The 18,915-nt window shown below is 40.7% G+C and overlaps 2 protein-coding genes across 3 annotated transcripts in view; one reads left to right on the top strand and one right to left on the bottom strand.

Annotated features, from left to right (window-relative positions):
* Positions 1-18,915, top strand: part of Trip4 (thyroid hormone receptor interactor 4) — an 82,862-nt gene that overhangs the window by 10,188 nt on the left and 53,759 nt on the right. The window contains exon 2 of one of the 2 annotated variants that reach the window (XM_029543714.1): positions 17,617-17,974. In XM_029543714.1, coding sequence (XP_029399574.1) covers positions 17,874-17,974 — 101 coding nt within the window. In that variant the 5' untranslated portion in view covers positions 17,617-17,873. Of the gene's footprint in view, positions 1-17,616; positions 17,975-18,915 lie in introns of those variants that run through there. The other variant, XM_029543715.1, reaches the window with a different exon arrangement.
* Positions 8,148-12,197, bottom strand: Pclaf (PCNA clamp associated factor). The gene is made up of 3 exons (XM_021206444.2): positions 12,152-12,197; positions 11,817-11,894; positions 8,148-8,314 (listed from the first exon to the last, which is right to left on the bottom strand). Exons 1-3 carry the CDS (start codon positions 12,195-12,197, stop codon positions 8,148-8,150), a joined length of 291 nt encoding a protein of 96 aa, XP_021062103.1.

Genomic DNA, 18,915 nt, shown 5'->3' with positions numbered 1-18,915 from the left:
GCTGCCGAAGCGAGCACTAATAAATAAATCTTAAAAAACTAAATAAAAATAAAAAATAAAACTATATGTCAGCCTGTAATTCCAGCACTGGAAGGCTGAGGCACAAAGATGGTTGCAAATCCCAAGTTTCACTTGAATTGCATAGTGAGTTCTGGGACAGCTTGGGCTACATAGAAAGATCCTACAAATAAATAAATACATGAGAGAGATGGCTCAGTGGTTAAAAGCGCTGGCTGTTCTTGGAGATTTTCCAAGTCTAGATGCCTCCGTGTTGGACATGTCACAATGTCCTGTAACTTCACTTCCAAGGTATCCAGTGATCTCTTCTGTCCTCCCAGGGACCTCTCCTCACTATGCACATACCCATAAATATAATTAGAAATCTTTAAAGTAGAAATATGTCAAATATAAACATGTATGAAACTCAAATTTTATTTAAAATCTCATTCTTACACCATTGGTTTGAATGTTAAGTTGATTGATAAATAGAATATAACCTGTTAAATAAAATTTCATAATATATAAAGTAAAAAAAAATCCATTTGAGTAGAGAAAGCAATATAGCATGCAAATTGCCATATCCTTTGCCTACATGGATAAATTCTATTAAAAAAACAAACAAACAAACAAACAAACAAAAAAACCACAAAATCAGGGCAAGAGGGATGGCTCAGCGGTTAAGAGCATTGCTGCTGTGCCAGAGGTCCAGAGTTCAGTTCCCAGCACGCACATGGTGGCTTCCAGCCATATGTAAGTGTTGTTTCATAATCCAATACCCTCTTCTAGTGTACAAATATACATGCAGAAAAGACACCCATATACATAAAGTACATGAATAAATCTTTTTAAAAATCTAAAATCATTTGGTAGACTATGATAACTACAGTATTTGAATGAATTATATTTTATATTATTTGAATAAAAAATTTATATTAATCCAAAGCCATTCTTTATTTACCACCTTTTTTATAGTAAGGCTATTAAAAACTATCATAAATCACACTTTATTTTAGAGCTGACAAAACCTAGCGGTATCTACTCTAAAACCCTTAATTTCCAAATGCGGTCCAGTGCACTGGACCGGGCATAGGCTGGAGAGTAAAAGAAGCTATAAGACCATTACCATTGCTTCATGTGCTAATCTGTTACGGAAAGGTCTCCATTGTATTTTCCAGGAAATTAAGAGAAGTTATTAAATATGGTCCAAATTCCCCTTTTACAAAGGACTGACTTTCCTTAGGCTTAATAGTGATGTTTAAGATTTTTATAAATGGGAATAAAGAGATTTCCTGATAGGCAAAACGCTTGCAATGTAAGTAAGCATGAAGATCTGAGTCCCATCCCCTTAGAATGTACATTAAAAGCTGGGTATAATTCTAGATGCCTGTAATCTCCGTGTTTGGGAGGCTGAGACAGTGGAATGTAAGGCTCACTGACCAGCCAGTCTAGTCTAATCAGCATGTTACAGGTACAGTGAGAGACCTATCTCAAAAAAACAAAGCACAGAGTGATTGAGAAAGACATTCGAAGCCTGGTAGAACATACCTCTAATCCCAGTGTGTGGGATTAAAGAGGCAGAGGCAGGTCAATCTCTGAGTTTAAGGCTACTCTGACCTACAGAGTAAGCTACAGAACAGCCAGGAATACAGAACAACCTGAATCATAAACTCAAAAAAAGAAAAAAAGAGAGAAACAAACAACAAAAGAGAGAAAGAAAGAAAAGACACTTGATGACAACCTCTGGCCTGCACGTGTACAAACATATATGCACATCTATACATGAATGAATAAAGAAAATTTGACACAGATACACAAAGGAATTTTATTTAGCCATAAAGAATGAAATGACAAATTTGAGGTCAGAGATATGGCTCTGTGGTTAAGAAAGCTTACTCTTTCAGGATAGGAGTTCATATCCCAGCACCCACACAGAGCAGTTCAACCACCTGTATCAGCGCCCAAGTATCCCCAATGCCCTTTTCTGGTCTCCATGGGCATCCACATATACACTTATAAATAAAAATTTAAATTTTTAATATTTAGAATTATATTTTTAGGCAAATCCTGTTAAAAAAGAAATTGACATTTCTTTTTTTTTTTAAAGATTTACTTCATTTTTTTTTTAATATTTATTTATTTATTACATGTAAGTACACTGTAGCTGTCTTCAGACACTCCAGAAGAGGGCATCAGATTTCCTTATGGATGGTTGTGAGCCACCATATGGTTGCTGGGATTTGAACTCAGGACCTTTGAAAGAGCAGTCGGTGCTCTTAACCACTGAGCCATCTCACCAGCCCCCGAAATGGACATTTCTAAGAGAAAGACTCTGAAAGACAAATATTGGATGTTTTCTTTCGTACACAGAATTTAGATTTAAATGTATATATACTTGTCCATGCAGATGTATGTGTAGAAATAAAATCAAATAGAAAAGGGACTGCGAGGTATGAGAGCAAGGTAAGAGTGGAGGAAGGATTGAGAAGTTCATAAGTCTGTGTGATGAGATTCAGAAGTAAGGAAGAGGAAGGATATGCAAAGGGCAGTCAGAGCATGGATACACAATAGATGTGTGCACATGAAAGGCAGGCTCCTGGGAGGGCTTGCTGGGTAAGGGCTCGTGGCACCTGGCTGACAGCCCAAGTTTTATTTCTGAATCCAATGGTGGAAGAAAAAAAACTAAGTCCTGGAAATTGTTTTTTTTCTTTCTTTTTTTTTTTGTCCCCCACAGATGCACTGTGGCACAAACACACAAGCTCACACACAAAAATGTAACTTTTAGAAATTTGACTAAAAAGGGGAAAACATTTATCTAAAAGGTTCTCCATGCAAAAGGAGCTTGCTTGCCCTGCTTGGGGCCAAAACAAGACTCTAAGGAGTAACCATAGCAGAGTATGAATTGAGAAGTTCATATTCCTTCTCATAGATTCATTTATTATTTCAATAAAGGGATAATATAATTTTTATAGACAATGGCAAATCAAAGAAGTGGCCTAAGCCAGGCGGTGGTGGCACATGCCTTTAATCCCAGCACTTGGGAGGCAGAAGCAGTCAGATTTCTGAGTTCGAGGCCAGCCTGGACTACAGAGTGAGTTCCAGAACAGCCAAGGCTATACAGAGAAACCCTGTCTTGAAAAAAACCTAAAAAAATAAAAATTAAAANNNAAAAAAAAAAAAAAAAAAGGGGCTGGAGAGATGGCTCAGTGGTTAAGAGCACAGAGCACTGACTGCTCTTCCAAAGGTCCTGAGTTCAAATCCTAGCAACCACATGGTGGCTCACAACCATCTGTAATGAAATCTGCCGCCCTCTTCTGGAGTGTCTGAAGACAGCAACAGTGTACTTACATATAATAAATAAATATTTAAAAAAAAAAAAAAAAAGAAGTGGCCTATATATAGCATAAACCTCTGTAATCTAGCTTTTGATGTTTTGAGTTTTCTTGTTTGGTTGCTCTGAGTTTTTTTGTGTTTTGTTTTATTTTCTTCCCAGGATACTGAACCCAGGGACATATGCTAGACAGGTACTCCACCAAGGAGCTACTTTTTTTTTTTTTGAGACTATCTCACCATGCACTCCAGGCTGGCTTTAAACTCATGGATCTCCCTGTCTCAATCTTTGTAATTAAAGGCATGTATCACCATGTCTATCTATTACTGAATTATTATACTATGGATTAAACTTGTTTATAAAACTATATAATTTGCCTTTAATCCCAGCACTCAGGAGGCAGAGGCAGGCGGATTTCTGAGTTCGAGGCCAGCCTGGTCTACAAAGTGAGTTCCAGGACAGCGAGGACTACACAGAGAAACCCTGTCTCGAAAAAAACAAAAAAAAAAAATAAAAATAAAAATAAAAAATAAAAACCAAAAAATAAAAATAAGAAGTTGAATCCAGAACCTTGTACTGACAAGCCTTCTGTCACCGATACATCTCCAGGCCCAGTACATAAGACAGGAAGATATAAGACCCCTAGCTACATAGTGAGTTTGAAGCCAGCCTGGCTTACCAGGTGGAGGGTGATTACTCATGATTCAAACCCATCCTTGCCCTAGTGTCAGTTACTAACTATACAGAAAGCTAAATGTAGCCAACTATGGTAGTTTATAGTCCTAATCCCCAAACCAGGGAGACAGAGGTTAAGAGGGCCAACATGGGCTACAGTGGGAGAGCATGGGGCGGGGTGGGGGTGGGGGTGGGGAGGGACAAGGAAGCTGTGTAATGGTGGGTGATACAGGCCTTTGATCCCAGGACTCAGTAGGCAGAGGCAGGAAAGTATGAGTTCTAGTTCAGCCTGGTTTGTAGACCAAGTTCCAGGACAGCCAGGGATATGCAGAGAAACCCTATCTCAAAAACAAAGGACAGAAAGAAGAGAAAAGAAACAAAGAAAGGAAAAAAGTTGAATGACTATACATAGCACACAGGTAGAGATTGCCTAATGCTTACAAGCTCCAGAGTTCAATCCCTAGCACAGAGAGAATTTCAAAGAGATAGGAGGTTTACAGTAGTACCTTGTATTTCTTCCAAAGTACATGTAAAACCTGAAGTCTTCATATTTCCTAATTACTTTACAGGCCTTTTGGTTTAGTGAGCCATAAAGAACACTGAATCTCCATCCCACACTGCACACTCTTTCTCTAGACCAAAGTGAAACTATTTTCAAGATGAACTTTTATAATCCATTATTTCATAGGCCACATTTAATGAAATCATTAACCAATGTTCAGTGTTGTCCTTGTTGTTGTAGTGAAACCCCAGGAGGCTTAAGATTAGTATTCACCGTCTAATTAACTCTTGAGATAATCTTCAAGGCAGTCGTCCAGTTTGAGCTTCTCAAGGCTTTCTGAATTACTAAAACCAGTTTGCTGAGTAGATTCGAAGACCCGGTTTTGTTTGCCTTGCAACACTGGATGGGCAGGTGCCACTTGGTCCAATATTAGAGTGTGGTCTGGCCTGAGTCTCTAATGAATAAGGCACAGAAAGGTAAGCGAGACCCCAAGGAGGTTGGCCATAGCTTTTAGGGACTTGCTGGAAGATGAGGGGGCATCTGTTTCATAATAGGTAGGACCCGATGTGCTGGTTAGAGGGACAAATGACTCGACCTGCATGGGGAGGACCAGAACAAGGAGCAGCAACAGTCCCAAACAAAGTCTGACCGCCATCCTCTGCCCCTGGTGGTCGGGGTTCCGAAGCCAGCTTGCTGCTTGTTGAGCTGGAAGTTCCCTTAAGTTCTACCTGGTGTGGCGATTACAAACCAGGTCTTACTTTCATGAAGACATCACAATGACAGTGCTATGGTACCACACCCTCTCTTTCTACACCCAAGGACTTTTTTTGTTTTGGTTTTTGAAGCAGGATTTCAGGTAGTTCAGACTGGCCTCAATATCACAAATATTTTCTTTTAGAATTAAAACTTAAAAAAAAAAAAAAAAGGCAAGAAGTGGTGGTATTCAGCTTTAACCCCGGCATTCAGGAGGCTGAGGCAGGCGGATCTCTCTGAGCGCTGAGGCATCCTGGTCTGTAGAGTGAGCTCCAGACCAGCCAAGACTATACATAGTGAGATCCTGTCTTTAAAAAAAGGAGGGGGGGTCGTCTGGAGAGATGGCTCAGGAGTTAAGAACGTGGCGCATGCCTTTAATCCCAGCACTTGGGAGGCAGAGGCAGGTGGATTTCTGAGTTCGAGGCCAGCTTGGTCTACAGAGTTCCAGGACAGCCAGGACTACCCAGAGAAACCCTGTCTCGAAAAACCAAAAAAAAAAAAAAAAAAAAAAAAAAAGAACACTGCTCTTCCAGAGTTCCTGAGTTCAATTTCCAGCAACCACATGGTGGCTCACAACCATCTGTAATGGAATCTGATGTCCTCTTGTGTGTCTGAAGACAGCAACAGCATACTCATATACATAAAATAAATGTAGAAAGAAAGAAAGAAAGAAAGAAAGAAAGAAAGAAAGAAAGAAAGAAAGAAAGAAAGAAAGAAAGAAAGAAAGAAAGAAAGAAAGAAAAGAAAGAAGAAAACTTAAGTGTGAGAGCAGTGAATGGCTCCTCTGGTAGTGTGCTTGCCTGTCATTTCACTCTGACACCTAGGGTTCAGTTCCTGAGACCCATGTGAGGTGGAAAGAGAATTGACTCCTGAAAGTTGTCCTCTGAGCTCCACACACACTTTATAGCATGTGTTTTGGTTTTGATACTTAGAAATCTAAAAGAAAGAATTCAAATATTTTTTCCTAATTTTTTCTTTTAGGAGCATAGTAATGAAGCTAATGCCTCAAACATGCTAAGTGTTCCTCTACTGAGCTATATCCCCAGCCCCACTCCCTTTTAAAGATTTATTTATTTAATATATGTAAGTACACTGTCACTCTCTTCAGAGAGACCAGAAGAATGGCATCATATCCCATTACAGATGGTTGTGAGCCACCATGTTGTTGCTGGGAATTGAACTCAGAACCTCGGGAAAAGGAATCAGTGCTCTTATCCACTGAGCCATCTCTCCAGCCCCTTGGGTTTTATTCTTAAGGCAGGGTTTTTCTGCATAGCCCTGGCGGTCTTGGAACTCACTCTGTAGACGAGGCTGGACTCACAAACTCACAGAGATCCCCTGCCTCTGCCTCCTATGTGGTGGGATAAAGGAAGGCATGTCACACCATGCCCAGCTTTTTTTGTGATTCTTACTGAAGTTGAGTAGACTTCAACTTCAAGATAGACATTGATTGTTAGAAGTTGATAGTATGTGGCATGAAACAAAGTTTGTACCCAGATAAATAATTATTGGTACTTGTTTTGTTTTCATATAGTGTGTGTATATGTTTTGCAAAGCAGAACTTTTTCCTTTTTAAAAAAGATTTTCATTTTATGTATATTTACTTTTATGGGTACATGCGTGTTTGTGCCCAACTGTACTTATGTACATCATATCCTGTAGGAACCCAAGGGGTCAGGAGAAGTATCAGATACCCTGGAATTGAAATTACCGACAGTTGTGAGCTGCCATGTAGGTGCTGGGAACAACCACAATTCTCTGCAAGCAGCAAGCCATCTCTCTAGCCCCAAGTATTATATTTTCGTACTTAGAATTTTAGCTCAGTATTTATCACTAGCATTCTCATTTCATTAAAAACTTAAAAACAAGCTTTAATTCCAGCATTGGAAAGGCAGATAAATTTCTGAGTGTGAGGCTAGCTTAATTTACATAGTGAATTTTAGGATGGCCAGAGCTACATGATAAAGGCCCTGTCTCAAAAAAACAAAAACAAAAAAATCATTTTAAAAATGCCAGCCTCCAGATCTCTGAGTTCAAGGTCAACCTGGTCTACAGAATGAGTTGAGTTCCATCATAACCAGAGGTACGCTGAGGAACTCTGTCTCAGGGGAAAAACAAAACAAAACTCCAGCCCCAGATTTTGAAGAATTCTTAAGGATTTACAGAAGATTGAAAACAAACAAAAAAACAAGAAAAAATATGGAATTACTATGGATAGTTCTGTAGAGAGGAATTTCTGTTTAATTTCTCTATTTTATTTGTTTATTTCTTATGAAAGTTCAACCTATAGTATTATTACTTATTTTGGAACTGGACACTAACCCTAGCATTGCAGGCATGCTGAGTAGCAGACTTCCTCAGAGGTGCACCCTCAGTTCCTAACTAGTAATTATGTACAGTATAAGGAGCTTAATAGAATTCAAACTAGATGAACTGACATAGAAATTTCTTTTTGGGAAAAAAAGGCAGAAAAAGAGACAAAAGGAGGGAAGAGAGGGAAAGAGGAAGGTAGACACACGGAAGTGTGGTAGCTCATACCTCTCAACATAGTGCTCGCTTTAGCAAGCCAAGGCAGAGGATTACAAGAAGTTCAAGTTAATCCTGGGTTAAATACAGAGACTGTCTCAAAAAACAGATCAAAAAACAAAACAAAACAAAAAGCTATGAAAATTAGAGGAATAATAAATGAAGAGGAATCAAGTCTCTTTAGAGTTAAGTAAAAGTAAATAGTTTTTGAAAAATATTTGAAATTTTAAAGTGACATAAATGATTAGAAATTAAAGCACAGTTTTCATTTTCTCACTAGTTCTGAAAGAAAATTTAAAATTACTATCCTGTTTGTCTTTTATTTTTAGGAGGATATTTTCTTGTTTTCCAAAACATAAACACTTACTTTCTCTTTGCTTTTCCTAAGCCACTGCTTCCTGCTTCTTCAGGAATCTGGTTCTCCTTTTTAGAATCTTTAGGGGACAGCCTGAAGAATTCCCCAATGCCTTTTTGCCACTTAGGAGTTGGGCGCACACAGACTGGGTTCCCTCCTGCATACTTGTTTTCAGCTGTAAAATAGAAACAGAACTAAATAAAAACCAATATCCTTGCCATTCTCCACCCTACCCCCAGACAGGGCTTCTCTGTGTAGCCTTGGCTGTCCTGAAACTTGCTCTGTAGACCAGGCTGGCCTCAAACTCACAAAGATCCACCTGCCTCTACCCCCCTGATTGCTGGGATTATAGGCATGCGCCACCACCTGGCATTGCCATTCTTTTTTTTTTTTTTTTAAATTTAAGGTTTATTTATTTATTTTTATGTGTAATGAGTACACCATTACTTTCTTCAGACATACCAGAAGAGGGCATCAAATCCCATTACAGATGGTTGTGGGCCACCCTGTGGGTGCTGGGAATTGAACTCAGGACCTCTGGAAGAGCAGCCGGTGCTCTTAACCTCTGAGCCATCTCTCCAGTCCTGGCATTGCCATTCTTTAGCATCATACTCCAGGTATTAAAGTGTTCTATCGTAAATTAGAAAATGAAGGCTGGGGCTGAAGAGATGGCTCAGCGGTTAAGAAGAGCACCGACTGCTCTTCCAAAGGTCCTGAGTTCAAATCCCAGCAACCACATGGTGGCTCACAACCATCCATAATGAGATCCGATGTCCCCTTCTGGGGTGTCTGAAGACAACTACCATGTACTTACAGATAATAAATAAATAAATCTTTAAAAAAAAAAAGAAAAAAGAAAATGAAGGCTGGAGAGATACTCAGTGGTAAAGAACACTTGCTGCTTTTCAGATTACTAGAGTTGAGCTGGAGAAAGGGCTCTGCAGCTAAGCATACTTGTTTTTCTTGCAGATTACCCAGGTTCCATTCCCACATAGTGTCTTGAAACCTTCATAATTCCAATCCTGAAAATCTGATGCCTTCTTCTGGCCTATATGGGCACACATGCAGTACACAGATACAGTGAGCAAAATACTCATAAAATAAATCTTAAATAATGAAGACTAGAGTTTGATTCTTAACACCCTTATCAGGTATTTCACAACTGCTCATTATTCCAGCTCCATAGAATCCAATGTCAGGTACCCATACACAGGTGTCTATCTGTCTCTCTCTGTCTCTTTCTGTCTCTGTCTCTCTCTCACACATACACATGCACACACACACATTTATATATTAATCACATGATGCAGATGCCTGATGTCCTGAATCCAATATCAGGGTACCACATAAAGGTGGAAGTAGAAAACCAACTTCCAGAAGTTTTCTTCAGACCTTATTTGTGCCACAGCACATATATCCCCCCCCCCCGTAGCAACAGTAATACATTTTATAAACTGTATTTTTCCATAATACACGTTTGTGCCATATAGGATAAACTGTCCAAATTTAATTTAGCAGATTCATTTGTTTATTTGTTTGTTTGTTTATTTATTAATTTATGAGGGTTTATGATTGTAAATTTGGTTCAAAGATTGAACCCAGAGTCATGTGCTAGGCAAGTGCCCTACTACTCAGGTACATTTCTTAGAACGATTAGGTTATTTACTTAAAGAATATATATAATGTGAGCCAGGCCTATAATCTCAGCTCCTTGGGAGGACAAAGCAGAAGGATCCAAAGTTCAAAACTTGCATGTATTACCAAGTGAGCACAAAGCCAACACAGGCAGATTACTGAAACTCCAATCCCAAGCCCTTCCCCATCACAGATAAAGCTAAGAATATAGTTCAGCAATGGACTTGGCCTGAAATGTCCAAGGCCATACGTTCAAGCCCCAATACCTGGGGAAGGGCAAACGTGAAGTTTTCTGTAAGAGTAAATCCTACTTTTCAAAGCAACTGGCTCCTTTGCATAAGAAAAATCCCATTCCTGGTTATATTTTAATATAGGAATGTAAAATCAAAATTCAGAGAAAGTTACCCCTTTAAAAAATAGTTACAGGAGAATGGTGACTCTCACCTACAATCCTAGAAACCCAAGCTTGACCTGCTAATCCCCTAAATTGAAGATCTTAGAGACAGGGAGATCAGAAGTTGAAGGCCAGCTTTAGCTATGTAACAAGTTTGGGGTTAGCCTGGATTACATGAGAACCTTTCTCACAAAATATAGCTTTAAAAACAAACAAACAAACAAACAAACAAAAAAAGTGGGTCTGGAGAGATGCTCCATTGTTAGGAGCACATGCTGCTTTGGCTCAGTTCCTAGCACCTACATGATAGCTCACAGCTATATGTAAGCACTGGTACACATACATTTGTCCAAACAATACACTCATGCATATAAAATAAATGAACCTAAAGTCAAAAGAAAAACTGGAGTTGTTCTTCATAATTCCAAAGAAAACTTGCTAAGCCAATGTTCTAATGCTGACCCATACTCCCTGCCTTACGTTAATAGAGACATGTTTAGTCCTAGAATCATGCAGCAGTAATTGTGAATTTGGTTTTTGGTAGTGCTAGGGATTAAAACTAGGATTTTGTACATGCTAGACACACTGGCTACCTCTGAGCATCATTCCTAGCTCTTGATTGGTTAAGACAGGATGTCCCTCTGTTACCCAGACATCAGGGCTCAGGCATCCTCTTGCCTCTGACTACCAAGTAGCTGGGACTACAAGTCTTTCCCATTATGCCTAGCCTAGCTGCATGATTTAAACCCAGTTCTGCTGATTTAGTTATATGGCCTTACCAAATTATATAATTTTTAAAATGAGGCTTTTGGGCCAGAGGGGGGGGGGGCAGAGGCGGGTTTTAGATGTGACTCAGTTGCCTAGCATTCAGAAAGCCCTAGGATAGATTCCCAGCACAGACTAGACCTTGCATCCATGGCATGTGGATTATTCCAGCAGTGGGAAGATGGAGGGCAGAAGGATCTGGAGTTCTTTGTACATAGAAATTTTGAGGCCAGCCTGGGCTACATGAGACCTTGGAAGAAGGAAAAGGGAAGGCAGGAAAGAGAACAAAAGCGGGGAGAGAGTTAAAAGGGAGGGTCAGGTAGGGGAAGAACTGGAGAGTAGAGGAGGGAAAAGCAGAGACAAAAACTAGCCATATTGGGGCAGTGTGGTTAGCTCAGCGGTAGGGTACTTGTTCAACGTGGGCAAGAAAGGCCCACGGTTTAGTTCCCAAAGATTGCATGCATGGTCAAACACACACTCGCATACATCCCCCAACCGGAAACGTGGTAGTACTGTCAACCATCACCGTAAATCTAATGAGGAGGCACTTAAGTAGCCTCCTAGAAAATAGTAACTGTTAAGAACAATTTTTAAAACACCATTCAGAAAAGAAAAAAAAAGTTTAAAAATAAATTGCCCCTCACTACCAAGACATGAATTTTCCATTGGACCCTCATTCCCATCCAAGCCTGCTGAAAGACTAAGGATCCCTTAGAGGGCGAGAAAGAAATTTAGGTGTGAGAATGTCAAGGGAAACAAATAACAGGAAGGAAACGAAGTAAAGATAAATCCACCGCGAGTCAGGGCCACACAGGTTAGTACTGCCGTGCCCGGCCTGATGCTCTCGGGGTGTTACTTCAGAAGCTTCTAGGATCCTTCCTACCTTTTCTCGACGAACTTGAAGAATTGGTGACAAAGGTGGAGGAGCCAAGCACCTTCCTAGGGGCTTGAGAAGCCACCGCTGCAAAGAGAGATAAAGAGGGGCATTCAGAAAAGGCAGGAGAGTTCGGATCCCCGAGCTTTGTTCTACTACAGTTCCAGGCTAGTGAAGAGGAGGGAGATGAACAGCAGCAAACGACCTTGCCTGGTCTCTGCAGCTTATTAGAGGTGAGGGCCGGGAGCCTGCCGCCTAGCTGTTCAATGGGAGGCAGCCGTGGGCGTCTCTACCCCTGGACAAGCTGCCTGGGGAACCCCCTGCCATCTCGCTGCATCCTTTACCCTTTCTGTAGGCTCCTGGGACGTAGTTTGCTTTGGTCCGCACCATGTTCACACAGGGAGAGACAACTTCACCGACACCCCAACTGCAGATGTCTCAATTAGAAAAGAACCCGAAAATGATGTTCCCGCCACCGTTTAAATGGATCTCTTTCCCGCGCGCTCCAAGCTCTTGAGAATCGCGGCTCTTATTGGTTCCGCGCCTTCACTCTGGACCAATTGACAGCGTCCAGCAGTGACAACCTCGAGACTTCAGGTTTTGCTGGCCAGTCCATCAGCCCCAGTGATTTGTACCTCCTTCTGGTAGGCGGTGCTAAGACTTTCCGGGGAATGTGGGGGCGCCAAGTGTGGGAGCTGAGATAGGTTGTGAACTAGCCAAGTGGTCCACTTACAAAATAAAACCAAGTAGAGATAGGGATTATAAAATTTCTTCAAAAGTTATCAGAGTTAAATCCATGATAATTAAACACTGAAAGTGAAAATTAAGTGGCTTTTTCAATATAAATCATAACTAAAGTTTAGTATCCTAAGGATGAACTCTACTGTGTTCTAAAACAACTTTCTGAGGCGGGAGAAAGGAAAACTCAATTTAGTTTATTTAGTTTACAGTGTTTTAAAAACCGTTTTCAGATCACATGAGACAAAAAAAATTGGACAAATTGTCCATACACATATAAAAATAAGTAAATAAATAAATTTTTAAAAACATGGCCAAAGAATTTTTTTTAAATGCCAAAGGTAAAAGGGTCACAGCACCAGCCCATATGAGGATAACCCTGCAAAAAGAGATCATAAATATTGTCTGACCCATGTTTTGTATTACAATATTCCTAAGAATTTGTGTTTGTTCTGAATGCCATGCATGAAACAAAACTGTATGTGCTTACTGCAGAATGCTTTCTGTTAATGCGTGTTTGAAAGACAACCCTTCAGAGCGTTACAGAACTACTTCTCTGCAGTGAATTATGCTTAAACAGTAATGAAATCTACTCAGGGCCTTAACCAAATCAACAATTCATAGTATATTCAATTTAAAGATTTTAAAGCCAGGCCTACTGCACCTTGTAATCTCAGCCCTGAGGAGGCAGAGAGACTGGTAAATTGTGAGTTCCTTGCCAGTCTGGGCTAGATCACAATATTTTAGAAAAAAGAAAAAAATATAGAAAGGAAGAAAAGAAAAGAAGGGGCTCAGTAGTTAGTTAAGAGTATTGGCTGCTTTTTCAGAGGAACCCAGTTCAATTCCTAGCACTCGCATGGCAGCTCATACCTGTCTGTAATCAAGCTCCAAGTGATTTGGCACCCTCACACAGACATGCAGGCAGGCAAAATGCCAATACACATAAAATAAAAATAAATCATTTATTTTAAAAAAGAAAGGAATGAAAGAAAGGAAAAAGCTAGACCGAAAAACAGGAACTGGAGAGGTAACTCAGCAGTTAAGAGAACTGGCTGCTCTTCCAGGGACCCTGGAATACACAGGTTCAATCCCTAGCACCTCCATAAAAGCTCACAACTGTTTGTAACTCCAGCTCCAGGGGATCTGACACATTGCCAAAGACACACTCAGGCAAATGGGAATCATTGCACATAAAATAAATCATCAAGGAAAAAAGCCAGGCTGTGGTGCAGGCCTTCAATCCCAACACTCAGGAGGCAAAGGCAGGTGAATCAAAGCCGTCCAGGAACTCTACAGAATCAGGTCCAGGAAGGCAAAGGCCGCACAGAGAAAAGAAAACCCAAACAACCAAACAACTAAACAAACAACTCAAGTGAAAATAATGAAAAGGTTTAGGCAGTCATTAAATTAACATTATAATCTTAGCAATTGCCTGTAGTTTATTTTAACCCTGGAGTGTTAGATTATTGCCAAATTCTTACATAAAATCAACAAGTCAATCAACAGACATTCCACTCTTGTCATTCACCCTCATGAAAATGCACAGTGTTTCTTTTTTAGTTTGTTTTGTTTTTCTTTTTTAAAGATTTATTTGGGCTGGTGAGATGGCTCAGTGGGAAAGAGCACCTGACTGCTCTTCCGAAGGTCTTGAGTTCAAATCCCAGCAACCACATGGTGGCTCACAACCATCCATAACGAGATCTGACTCCCTCTTCTGGAGTGTCTGAAGTCAGCTAGAGTGTACTTACATATAATAAATAAATAAATCTTTAAAAAAATAAAATAAGATTTATTTATTTTATGTATGTGAGTACACTATACCTGTACAGATGGTTGATAGCCATCATGTGGTTGCTGGGATTGAATTCAGGGCCTCTGCTCACCCTGGTCAAACGACCCCACTCCTATTTGCCCCTGCTCTCTCCAGCCCAAAAGACTTATTATATCTAAGTACACTGTAGCTGTCTCAGGCACACCAGAAGAGGGTATCAGATCTCATTATGGATGGTTGTGGACCACCATATGGTTACTGGGACCTTCAGAAGAACAGTCAGCAATCTTAATCACTGAGCCATCTCTCCAGCCCTTGAGCCCTTGTTTTATTTTTCTAGACTGGGTTTCTCTGTGTAGCTCTGCTGTCTTGGAACTCACTGTAGACTAGGCTGGCCTCCAATTTAGAGATCTACCTATCTCTGCCTCCCAGGTGCTGGGCTCAAAGTTGTATTCCCCATGCCAGACTGCACAGTGGTTCTTAAAAGGCATTGTTTCCTTTCACTTAAAGGCCTTCTACTCCAGACTGAATTGCCTGGTTGAACTCAACATTCTAGAGTCCTGCTAAGAAAGGACTCAGAGAATTTTTTTCCTCTTACATTTCAAGCAAATGACTAGAGAGTTTCAAATATGCCTTTTCACTCAGGGACAATATACATATCATTGTAGTTGTGTTTGTTTTTGAAACAGTGTTTCTTTGTGCAGTCCTGGCCATCCTAGAACTAACTCTGTAGACCAGGCTGGGCCCAAACTGAAAGATATCTGCCTGCCTCTGCCTCCTGAGTGCTTGGGTTAAAGGGAGGCTCTACCATTGTCTTGCTTTTGTTTGTCTTTTAATACCAATGATGTTTATGAGGAATGCAAGTTAGAGAAGGAACACACAAAAAAGCATGAGACATAGCAAATGGGTTTTATTAAAATGGCTACTTTGGAAGCTGGGCATGTGACACAATTAGTATAATTCTTGCCTAATAGGCATAAAACTCTCAGTTTGCTTCCCAACACCACATAAAACTGCCATGATGGCACATGAATTCAGTCTCAGCCCTTGGGAAGGAGAGGCAAGATGATCAAAAGTTGAGTGCTATCCTCAGTTCATTGCTATCCTGGTGAGCTCATGCCAAGCCTGGGATATGTAAACCCCATCTAGGAGGGGAGGAGAAGAAAGAGGAGAGAAGCAGGATGGGGATTGGGCTCCAGGCAGCGACAGGAAGGTCTCTCAAAATTGAGGCCAGCCCGGAGTTCCAGGACAGCCCATACTACAAAAGACCCTGTCTCAAAAGACCAAATCAAAATGAAAAAGATTGCTTTAGAGAAGCCCTTCTCTAAATAAAATTAAATAAACTCTCTGTGTTAAGTAAAACAGAGTTATGTGATTTAAACATGAAGATCTCAGAGAGTTGAGGCCTAATGCATTAAGAAGAGTTGTAGTAGGGGTAGCAAAATGACTCAGCACATAAGCACACTTGCTACCAAATCCATTCTCAGGACTCACATGCTAAAAGAACAGAACTGTCTCCTGCAAGGAGTCCCTTCTCCAATCTCTACATGAAACATACCCACCCATTAGAAAACAAATATCTTTTTTTTAAAGATTTATTTATATATTATATGTAAGTACACTGTAGCTGTCTTCAGACACTCCAGAAAAGGGCATCAGATCTTGTTACGGATGGTTATGAGCCACCATGTGGTTGCTGGGATTTGAACTCCAGACCTTCGGAAGAGCAGTTGGGTGCTCTTACCCACTGAGCCATCTCACCAGCCCACAGAACAAATATCTTAAAGAACAAATGTAAACACTTGAACAAAAGAAAGAAAGAAAAAAAACAGCTGGGCAGTGGTGGCGCATACCTTTAATTCCAGCACTCAGGAGGCAGAGGCAGGCGGATTTCTGAGTTCGAGGCCAGCCTGGTCCTCAGAAGTGAGTTCCAGGACAGCCAGGGCTACACAGAGAAACCCTGTCTTGAAAAACCAAAACAAGCAAACAAAAAAAGTGCATGAATTAATGGAATTTCTGATTAAATTTATATCTTCCTACTGGGGATGTGACTCAAGGCCTTAAATATCAAGTTCAGTCTCTACCACTGAGCTGCTAAACTATGGAAATGAATAAATAGAGAAAAGGTTGCATTGTTTGAATCACTAGACTAATAATCAGATTATTATGAAAAGAAAATTTATTCTCATAATTAATTAACATTACTGTATTTTGCTTTTTTAAAAAAAAATTGTTGGGTCAGTGAAATGGCTGGGAAGGTAAAGACTCTTGCTGTCAAGCCTGACCGCCCGTGTTTGATTCCCGGCACCCTATGGTAGAAGGCAAGCGTACTCTCCACAAGCTGTGCTCTGACGCCACATGTGCACTGGGATTTGTGGTAGCCCACAGACATAGGTAATTTTTTTTTTTTTTGAGTTTTTCAAGACAGGGTTTCTCTGTGTAGCCCTGGCTGTCCTGAAACTCACTCTGTAGACCAGGCTGGCCTCAAACTCAGAAATTGCCTGCCTCTGCCTCCCAAGTGCTGGGATTAAAGGCATGCACCACCACTGCCTGGCACATAATAATATTTTAAAGACAGGGTCTTACTAGTAACTAGGCTGGCCTTGAACAAAAGTCTATCTAACTTTTGCCTGCTAGAATACTGGGGTTAAAAGCATGTGCTAGCACACTTGGCTAATGTAATTTATTTTTCTAAGATTTTTAATTTAAAAACTTTTAAAAATTTTTTTATGTGTAAGTGCCTGCATGTATGTAAGTATGTATGTATGTATGTATGTATGTATGTATGTATGTATGTATGCGTGTGTGTTACATGCATGTTTGGTGTCTGTGGAGGCTGGAAGAGACCAGAGTCTTTGGAACTGGAGCTCCAGATGTTTGTAAGTCTTTATGTGGTATAGCAGTGAGATTCTAGTCCCAATTACAGACAGAACTAAAAATAAGAACCACCATTCTCAGATCAAAAACTAGTACCGTGCTTCCAAATAGCTTGCCAAGTGCTGGGGGTTTTGCTTTCCTTTGATTGTTCAACTGGGGATTGAACTGAGATTCTTGCATACTCAGGAGGCAGGGTACCACTCAACTTTTTGCCTAGTCTTCCTCTACTCCACCTCCTTTTTATTTTGAGACAGGGCCTCGCTAAAAAAGACTGGCTTTGAGTTCACTTAGTACCACAAGCAGGCTTTGGATTTGATATACTCCTGACAACTGCTGTTTTAAACGTTCTATAATCAGAATCAGACTAGATTTGAAGGCTGTACCCATCTTTTGTGGTCCTGCTTTCTTTTATTCCGTCTACAGCTCTTTTATAGGTGCGTGTATTGTCTTCTTAGCACAATTGCCACTGGTCGTCCTGGAGTTGCCCCTCAGTGCCAAAGAATCATCCGAGCAGGTTTCTGACTCGTGTAAGTAGATCCGGAAGCTGAGAGAAGCTGGCGCGACCAAGCGGGGCGGTGCAAGCCTGCGGAACCCTCGTCAACGAGGTCGGCGCTGTGAAGGGAACGAGTCCAGCGCAGGACGAGAGACTTTTGCAGCCCAGCTGGTTCCGGTTGGGGAAGATGGCGGTGGCTGGGGCGGCGTACCGGGAGCCGCTAGTACACTGGTGCACACAGCAGTTGCGAAAAACTTTCGCCCTGGATGTCAGCGAGGAGATCATACAGTAAGATGGGTACCGGGACTGAGGCGGAAAGCAGCTCCTTGGGAGGACGAACGGGAAAGCCGGGAGGACTAAAATGTTGAGAAGAAAAGTATGATTAAAGGGACTGCGGTCTTTAGAGTTTGAATTTTGGCTTCCACTTACTCAGTTTAGCCTCTAGATAAGTATGCCAGAGACCACCCACTCTCCTAGGAAAGTGGCAAAGTAGTATTTAGACCTGTAAGACTGTCTCGGGAATCGGTTTGCTTACAGATTGTGGAGAGAATGAACAAGTCAGATTGGCTTCCTAGAAATTCCTTACTTTGAACGTTGTAGTTTGTATCAAGCAGGACCCAGAATTTAGTCGAGGGGCGACATGGTCCAGTACCGATAGTTCCTAATTCGAGTCCTACCTTCAGTTTTCTGTTGCTACTAGCCAGTTTTGGAACCTTTGGCAAATTAATTTCCCCCTTTGTACTCTCTCCTATATTTAGAAAATTAATAATTGCTAGAGCTTGCCTACAGTGTTTTAAAAGTCTTGCAAAATAGATGGCGATTACTTAATATTTTTTGAAATGACTAACAATTTGTTGCACTATTACTGTATACCAGTCTCTGGGCAGTCAAGATGACCTAATGTTGACGAGTTCTGCAGTTGGAGGAAGCCGAAGGTCTTCTGGGAGCATATAATACACTTTTCAGTATCCAATAAACTATTCAATAATGAATATGCATTATGTTTTGAAACTCTTCAAATGTACTGGAAAAAATACTTTGACCTGAGAGCTGAAGGATAGGCAGAAGCTCCGCTCAGACTTTTCAGGGGGGAGGAGAAGGTTACAAAAAGATACTTGATTAGAAAGAAAGCAAAACTAAGAGTTTTCCTTAATTTGATTCTGTGTTGCTGGAAACAAAATTACTATTCTAGAATTAAGACATCCTGGCTGTTTTTTTTTTTTTTTTTT

The sequence above is a fragment of the Mus pahari genome, chromosome 10 (assembly GCF_900095145.1).
Source record: "Mus pahari chromosome 10, PAHARI_EIJ_v1.1, whole genome shotgun sequence".
NCBI lineage: Eukaryota > Metazoa > Chordata > Mammalia > Rodentia > Muridae > Mus > Mus pahari.
The sequence above is the reverse complement of the archived record's forward strand: the minus strand, read 5'-3'. Positions and strand labels throughout refer to the sequence as shown.